Source organism: Eufriesea mexicana, unplaced genomic scaffold, assembly GCF_001483705.2.
Source record: "Eufriesea mexicana isolate 0111107269 unplaced genomic scaffold, ASM148370v2 scaffold474474812, whole genome shotgun sequence".
Taxonomy (NCBI): Eukaryota; Metazoa; Arthropoda; class Insecta; order Hymenoptera; family Apidae; genus Eufriesea; species Eufriesea mexicana.
In genome coordinates, this window is record NW_016907966.1 from 613249 (window position 1) to 623119 (window position 9871).

Sequence of the window (9871 nt, forward strand, 5' to 3'; positions counted from 1 at the left end):
ATAATATTAATAAACTAAGAAACTAACTAAAACAATATTAATTATAATATTAAACTATAATAAAAATATTAATAAACTATTACTTGATACGACTAAAAAATGAAGAGTCCAAATAAAGAGTCCAAATTTATAATTAATTATTATTAATTAAATGTAATTATAAATTATACAAATGTATACTTAATTATTAGTAATTAAGTATCTTTGAAACAAACTATTTCTTGACAAATTTCCAAGAAATTAAGACTCCAGTTTAAAAGTTTTAACATAACAACAGTTGCACCCATCAAAGAAATATCAATTCTCTAATTTCACACAAGAATTTATTTATACAAAATCGAAAATAACAAGCATTTCGAGTAGAAAAATAGCTATCGAATGATCGACAGTCAGAACTCTCTTTGAAACAAATGCAGAATCGTTGAAACACTCGCCCTTACCTACCCGCAACTCTCTATCCTCGTGGAGATCTTGGACTGCAAGCTCGTCTCGCAAGGATGATTCTGGCTCATGGTGTAAAACAACCCGTTATTCCCTGTACAGCCAAGGTCCATAACGACTCTGTCCGGAAATTCCACTGTTATCCTGCCTATCGGCACCAGCAGCAATAAAAGCGACGCGACTCCGCCGAACGATGAGAACAGGGATAGCAGGATCTAGATAGAGATATCGTCTGAACATCGGTGATCTGCTTCCTCCTTCTCTTCGCCGTATCGTACCGCGAATTTCAAAAGTCTAGAACGACTTCGGAAGGATCGGGATGCATTAAGCTCCAACAATTTTGATCAGGAAAAGCAAAGGATTTTGCAAGGATCAGAAGATTGTTAGGTATGAGAAATTCAGCCGATAATAATATTTTAACCCTTTCAGTCGCTACTTGGTAAAATTTCGAGGCTCGATATTAATTAATATATGAAATTTAAAATAATGTAACAGTGTGCGAGGTATCGAAATTAAATAATTCTACGTGTTAATTATTATACGATTTCCTATTTACTGTTCAGAAAATATCATGAGCCTTATAGCAGAACCTTTTTCAACTCGTACCCTTCTTTAGTCAGAAAATCGTCGAGCGCAAAAGGTTAACACTAAATCTACCATAATCAAGTAACCAGTGAATAGAAAAGAAATAGAAGCTTTATAAAATGAAATAATGAGAGATACTGAGAAAATGACTATACATATACTGGGAGAAAAATCACTCGCGAAGACGAGTCATTATTATAGTAACGTTGACCAATGATGAATTCAATTTTTAATGAAGGTTTGGAAAATGCTGATTTAGACCATAGTTTAGTGTTAACACGTTGCGTGCCACGTGTACCATTTATGGAACACGTTAAACTTGACCTTCAGGCCACGTGTACTATACATGGTACACGCAGCCATATTTATTTAATTCTCTGAAAACATATATGTGGGATTGGAACGAGTACAGCACCGAAAGAATGTTAACCCTTTTGCTATAACGGGTGACTATAGTCACCCAGGTACGAAACGTCACCTATACACGACAGGTGACTATAGTCATCGGTCACAAAAATTGAGCCAAGAATTAAGACAAGTGCTCCCTTTCCACTTAGCTCTCTTTAGAATTGCAAGCACTATTGCGATGATCAATTGTTCTTTTTCTGCTTCAAAAGACTTGGCCCCGAATGCTAAAGATTGCGCGAACCTAACCTAACCACCTTTGACACGGACACCAGCTGTAGCGAAAGGGTTAAGTGCCCAGTCCGTTTTGCTTTCCGTTCTGTTCAGGCCCAGACTCGACCGTCAAGTGGGCCACTGGCGCAATTGTTATAACAGGAATTCCCAAACATTAGGTCCAAAGGTAGCGAAGAATTTAACACCAGAAGTTAGCACCTTTTGGTCCTAGTCTGGGTCGGGCCCAAATGGGAAGTCTAGCACCGGTCCCCAGGGACTGGCGTAACGCTTAGCGTGTTAAGAGCGTTTGGGACTTAGGACGAAAGTGATTGTGTGCAAAGGATATTTACGACAAAGTCGAGAAACGAGTGACGTAGTTTAAGAATGCATTCTGAGTGTTTGAAATACCTGGCCCCAAAAAATCATTGCATCATTTGAAGTCCTTAAACGAATAAATTTTTGATATTTATAATTCTAGTTATGTCACACAATATATTTTAAATTTTTTAAACAATTTTCAATAAAAATATATATTCCAAAATAATCTTCAATAGTTGAAGAAATCTCCTAAAAATGAATATAAATATTTATATAATTGAAAAAGTTAAGGGTAATATAACAACACATATTTGAATTTCTAGAAATTGTAATAAAATTATAATAAAATTAGTCATCGTAACAAAAATCTACAATTCCATAAATGAATAAATTTTCTAAACAATTTCCAGTAAAAAAAAAACATATTCTGAAATAGTTCCCAATGCTAGGAAAAATCAATATTAGAAATTAAAAAATGAATTAAATTAAATTAAATTAAATTAAATTAACATTAAAAAATTAACACTTGATGAATTAAATTAAATTAAATTAAATTAAATTAACATTAAAAAATTAACACTTGAAATTAAAAAATTAATTAAATACAATTAAATTAACATTAAAAAATTAATACTTGAAATTAAAAAATTAATGAAGCAAAATTAAATTAACATTAAAAAATTAACACTCGAAATTAAAAAATTAATGAAATAAAATTAAATTAACATTAAAAAATTAACATTCGAAATTAATTAGAACAACCCGTTATTATATCACCATTAACAACGTAGAGTATAATTATAATCAAGTTAAAATTATTTAAAACTAAATCTCTTGTCAGAAGTTGCATGGAATTTCGCGGAATCGATTTGGAATGTCAATGTCAGTGTAATTTCGTTCGTCGACCAGTGTGCCAAAGATTGGCGGAAATGAGCAATAACGAAGATTGTGCAACTTATTCGAACGTCTATTTTTGCTAACTTCGCCTGACTAAGTTATTAACCCTTTATTCCAACTAACTCTTCATATACAAGGTTAGGTTAGGTTGTACTAGCGAATTAAGACGAAAGGGGATGAATCTACGTGAAAAAATAAGTCAAAAATGTAGAGCGACATTTTTCCATACGAAACTTCGTTTTCGAGTAAAACGATGTTAAATATTCGTGGGGTGTGCATTCACTTGCAAGAAAGTTAAACGAATGAGATCGTTACGAGGGTAGGCTCCACACACAGACGATGAACAAGCATTTAACGGAAAAATAATTTTATTTCGATATTTGTTCGATCACGTGTAACGTTAAAATTGGAAATGGCGGCTCCAACGCAACAGTGACGTAGCAGGAGTGGGGTGCAAGTGGTGGGGCTATTCTGCGAATCTTTGACATCGATTTATTCGAAAACGGAGCCTCGTACTGAAAAATGTTATTCTACATTTTCGACTTATTTTTTCATGTAAATTCGCACCTATATATTTCTTAACACCAGTGTCGTAACTAAGAGAGTAAGTAAATAAGGGAGAGCCACTTAATTAATTCTGTGATAATGTGATAATTAAATTTTTATTATCGTTCCCCAAAAAAATAATTTGGGAAATAGTTGAGGATAGAAAAAGAACCTTTAACAGAAATTTATTATTCATCACTATATTTAATACATCTATTGTATTTATTATTAACTATTATTAGCGATATCTGTTACTATATACTCAAATAAAAATATTCCTAGAAAATAAAGAGAGGTAAATAGGTATTCTTATGATGAAATAAATAATGGTAAATAATAAGTAAATACATTATGGTAAATAAAGTATACTAGTATTCCTAGGCAGAATGAAATATTCGAAAAATTTATTATATCTCATTAATTTCTTATTATGTTTATTCAATTTATTATATTATATATATTAGCTACTATATATTAGTAATATCTACTGCTATGTAAATATATGAAATAGGTATTCTTACCCAGAATAAAGCAAGCGATGAAGAGCGCCGCAGCCTCGATATTCCTCAGCACGGTGAAGACGTCGCTGATCACATTCGTGGCCGGTGATTTGAATTCCAAATTAATGGCGAGCATCAGCAATCCTGACATCAACTTTAGAGCCGCGTATAGACAAAACGCAGGTCTGGAAAATTACTCATTGTATACTTATAAATAAATATAATTTTCTTTTGTACATATACGACCGAAAAATTTATTAAAATAATAATCTGCAAACAATATAACACGCGCAGCAAGAAGATTCCAAGATTATATTTGTAAAGGTAGAATATAATTCAACGATATACACGATATATACGATACATTTATTGGAGATATGGACCGTGGTGGCGCTAGTGAGTTAAGCGGAATGTCGTCTTAAGACTGCTACAGTACTCACTCGTGAAAAGATTAAATCTATAGAATTTTATGAAATTTCAGGGTGAAATTAAGAGTATTATTCAACCGTAGCTGCAATTAATTTATTATATCGTGTTACAGAATTTGTTTGTTAAATGTTCCTTTATATGCACTTTTACGAACATTATATTATATAGGAAATTTTGTATAACATTTTGCTTCTTTGATATAAATGATAGAAATTTTTGATAAATTTGTTAAATAAATGGAATATATAATTATGGTGGACAGAAGTAAACTTCAACGACATAGCTTTATAGTAAATTATTATAGGATACTATAAACTAGTATTTTGAAAGTAAAAAGCAATCCTAAAAATTTAACATTCAGAATTGAAAATTAAAAAATCGAAAATGAATATCTAAAATTCCAAATTTCGAAATCCAAATATTCAAAATTTATAATCCGAAATTCTAAAATGTTCTCTCAATTAGATAAACCATAATTCATAAATTCGTAACTTTTTATAACTATATATAACTCACTCTCAAAATATCAGTATAACCATCATAATTTTTAAATTTCTAAATTGCAAAACTTGCAATTAAAATTAAAAAGAAATTATAATAATCTCTAAAATTTTAATTAGAATATTTAAATAACTATTACAGCTATGTAAGAAAAATAGTGAAATATTCAAGAAATGTGTTTTCACCTGAAATCCGTGTAACCTTTGCCAGCACTCGCATAATCGATAAGAAGTCCAGACAGTGGCGAGGATATCATACCACCTATACTGCCATAAATCCTTTGAAGACCATAATCGGCCTTTTGTTCGCGTAATATCGCTATTACTGCGCCCTCGAACATAGCAAACGTGGTTCCACCAATGACACCTGCAATTAAAGCTCAGACATTAAAATCCTCGTTACAAGATGCTTTTGTTGATTATGTCAATTATGTCGAATCGATTATGTCGATTAAAACATTTTTATATACTTCGTTGCGAAATGATTTATGTCTGCAATTTGCAAGAATAATTTAATTCAATGTTTGAAACTCGTTATCTTTAAACTGAATGAATTTTGAATTTTTTATAAAATTCTTTTATGGTAATAGTATAGCAATTCTATAGTTATTGGTTTTGTATATAGGTATTTATGAGCGTTAGATCATAACGGTGTTGAAATCATTCATTATACAGAGTGTGTCAGAATATATGGCTATGACTAGAAAGGTGAATTATTGACCTAATTAAATAACGAGGTAACGGGAATAATAATTGACCTAAACTAAAAAGCAAACGAATGAAAAAAAAGTAGTCAACTAGTGAAAAATAAGAAATAATATAAATTAAGGACATAAAATTGGAATAAATAATGAAAGTAAATGATAAAAAATAGAAAAATAAGTAATAAAATGTAAAATGGATTTAAAAAAAATACTGAATTATGTAACATAAATAAATAATAAAAAATATAATTAAAAAATGAAATTAAAAACTGATGATAATAATAAAATTGCATAATAAATATTGAAATAGATAATAAAAGCAAATGGTAGAAAGTAAAAGAAAATTATTTCACTAGAAATTAATTCTGAATTAATTAATCCAAAATTAATTTTTATTTTAAGTCAATTTTTAACTAATTGTTAGTTTCTTATTAATTTTACCTTAACTTTAAATTTTAAATTAAATTCTATGGAAATTAATTCTAACTTTTTATTCTAATTTTTATTATACTTTGGTGGAAATTGCTTCTAAATTAATTTCTAAAAATAAATCAATGTTATAAACATTTATTTCACTGGAAATTAATACTAAATTAATTTTTAACGTTGGATTAAATTACCCAAAACTTATATCAGAGAAAATTAATTTTGAACGAATTAAAAATTTTTAATTAACTTCTACAGTAAATTTGTTTTAATGAAAATTAATTACAAATTGACTGTTAACTTTTGATTAGTCCCAAATTAAATTTTTATTTTACGTTAATTCTAAATTAATTCGATTACTAATTGATTCTTATTTAAATTTTTTAGCGAATTCTGATAATTCTACTTTTATATTTTCTACCGAAGTATTAATATATCCTGAACAATATATTTTTTTAATAAGTATAATTTCACATGTAGTATAGTCAATTTTTTACTAACATTACGTAACCTTACAAGTTCGTTTTTACACTGCAAACGGGTTCTAGCTTCCAATAACAACGAGCTCCATCATGAAAAACGCAAATCCTACAATGTGAATGGAAACAGGTTTGCAACCGTAACCGCAAATTCAGTATCGTTGAAATGAAGCTATACATGGCAACAAGTTACGTAACATTTCTGATTTACTCGTTGCCTATCTCTATGATAAAATTTAGTCAATGATATTTAGCTATATGTTGCTAATATGTTGCTGATATTTAATCCATTATAATGTATCTAATGATACATATATATTTTTAAATATTTTAATACAAATTAATTCAAATGAAAATTAAATTTAGTATTTTAGGAAATTTAAAACAGAATTTTAGATAAAGATACGATGAAATTATGAAACAGAAAATTGAGAGAAACAATTTCAAATACGATGAAATTATTTACACTACGTAATGGCATATCACGTAATAGTAATAGAAGAGAGATATACAGGATGTGTTGTAAGTGTTGGTATAATCAAGCAACAGGTGATTCTACTTGTAAAAACAAGTCGAAAAAGAAGAATAAAATTTTTTCGTTTGAGGCTTTATTTTCGAGAAAATCAAAGTCGAAAATTCGTGGGGTATGCATTCTTTTATTCGAGTTTTAACGCTATGAATTTTACTATAGACTGTACCTATTCGTTTATAGTATTTTTACATCTATTTTAAGTGGATTAAACGATAGAATAGTACAAAAGATTGTCTACACAAAAATTTTTAAAATTAGAATATGATTGAACGCACCCCACGAACATTGAAATACAATTTTTTTCAAAACGAAACCTTCTACAAAAAAATTTTATTCTTCCTTTTTGACTTATTTTTAGACATAGATTCTAATTTTATTAGAACGAAGAAAATTTGTTCCATATTTTCATTTACAAAACAATATTTCGTCGACATTCAATATGTTGTTATATCGAGATATAACAATTTAAAGTTTGCAATAATTTGCAAAGAAACTTACATAAGATACAGCAAGATATTAAATATTCATAAATAATCTAAGTTGATTTCAACACCCTGTATATCACCCATAAAAGTATATCAAATATTATTAATTATATTACCAAAATATTATTAACTACATTTCTCACAATTCTTAGTGCTTACTATAGTAAAATCTCTGAAGAAGTTAGCCTCCCCTTTTTCAACACCCTATATATCACCCACAAAAGTAAATCAAATATTATTAACAATATTTAAACAATATTAATTACGTCTCTTATACTTCTTAGTGCTTACTATAGTAAAATCTCTGAAGACGTTAGCCTCTCTTTTTTCAACACCCTATATATCACCCACAAAAGTAAATCAAATATTATTAACAATATTTAAAAAATATTAATTACGTCTCTTACACTTCTTAGTGCTTACTATAGTAAAATCTCTAAAGACGTTAGCCTCTCTTTTTTCAACACCCTATATATCACCCACAAAAGTAAATCAAATATTATTGACAATATTTAAAAAATATTAATTACATCTCTTACACTTCTTAGTGCTTAATTTAGTAAAATCTCTGAAAATCTTAGCCCCTTTTTATTCAACACCCTATATATAACCCATAAAAGTAAATCAAATACTATTAACAATATTTTAAAAATATTAATTACGTCTCTTACACTTCTTAGTGCTTACTATAGTAAAATCTCTAAAAATCTTAGCCCCTTTTTATTCAACACCCTATATATCATCCACAAAAGTAATCCTGATATTAATACTCGAAACGACCAATTATACTAATTATTTTGCAACATTTCACTGCGCCAAATATTTCTTTTTTCTCCAGGTCTTCCTCCTCGTTCCATTTTTCTCTCTTCAAATGAAAAAGAAAGCGGTAGAAAATTAATACTCACTAATAAACACCCTGATGACAAAGTAGAGCCAGAAAGTCAGGCTAACGTTGTATTCGATCACTGTCTTCGTGTTCGAGCACATCTCCCTGCGAGGTGCAGTGACGATGCACCTCTTGCTGCAGTCTTCCGCGTTCAGGGTCTTGTACGGCTGTGAACTCAAGGTGTAATTAAAAAGCGGCAAGGTGAGGGCTATCCTTTCGGTTTCCAGATCAGGATTTCCGCAGGTGATCTTCTGAAATTCCTTTCCTGTCCAGGCTATCTCTTCCGACAGGTACCTTTGTCGTTTCGTCTCGCGGTCCTCCTCCGTAGCTTTCAGAATTTTCAGCTTCGACTTGTACGAGTGATTTCTCGGTTGACTGACGTTGACCTGAAGATGGTATACGTATGTAGCGATTAATACATAGGAAATTAACACGTAGCACAGAAATCAACAGAATTATTTACAATGATACTCCATTCGTTCTCAGGTCAAAGTGCTTAATTTCATTTAAAAAATTTTGTTAAATTTTAGAGTCGAAGCACTTATTTGGTGCTAAATATCTTGTATTAAGAATAATTTTCTGTTTCTTGTTTCTTGCGTGGAGTTACACAATTTGGTAAATCAATAATTCATTAATAATTATGTATAATCAATGTGTAAAATTAATATTATTTTTTAATAACAATGTTGTAAATAATTGTATGCAATAATGTATGACTATGTTAGTTAGTATATAATTAATACTTAGTGTTAGTAATTGATATATAATGTGTAATTAATTATGTAGTAATTGTTATACAATTAATTTTCTACTATTATTGTTTTATTCACTAATCTTAATATATTGATATTAATGCATTAATATGCAATTTTAAATATAATTATATAGTATTAATATGTTAATAATTTTATGGTATATTAATGTATATTAGTATACTAGTATATAATACAAAATTATTAATATTAATATTTTATTATTCCATAGTATGGGAATATTAATATTTTATATTATAAAATTACAATATAGTATATCAATATTAATATTTTGTAATATTATATTACAATATATACAGTATATTAATACTAGTACATTAATACATATAAAGTAAATAATTATTTCCTTTATAGCAAATAATATAGGTATAATATAGGAATACTAATATTTTATATTATAATATTACAATATAGTGCATCAATATTAATATTTTGTAATATTATATTAAAATTTATGGTATATTAATGTATATTAGTATACTAGTATATACTACAAAATTATTAATATTAATATTTTATTATTGCATAGTATAGGAATACTAATATTTTATATTATAAAATTACAATATAGTACATCAATATTAATATTTTGTAATATTATATTAAAATATATATAGTATATTAATACTAGTACATTAATATATATAAAGTAAATAATTATTTCCTTTATAGCAAATAATATAGGTATAATATAGGAATACTAATATTTTATATTATAATATTACAATATAGTACATCAATATTAATATTTT

General features: G+C 28.2%; 1 protein-coding gene across 1 annotated transcript in view; it reads right to left on the reverse strand.

Annotated features, from left to right (window-relative positions):
- The window catches only part of LOC108548817 (major facilitator superfamily domain-containing protein 6), a 60134-nt gene that overhangs the window by 5060 nt on the left and 45203 nt on the right, over positions 1 to 9871 (reverse strand). Inside the window, exons 6-8 of the mRNA XM_017901941.1 lie at positions 8366 to 8732; positions 5021 to 5201; positions 3927 to 4090 (exon numbers count right to left, since the gene is read on the reverse strand). Coding sequence (XP_017757430.1) covers positions 3927 to 4090; positions 5021 to 5201; positions 8366 to 8732 — 712 coding nt within the window. The remainder of the gene's footprint in view (positions 1 to 3926; positions 4091 to 5020; positions 5202 to 8365; positions 8733 to 9871) is intronic.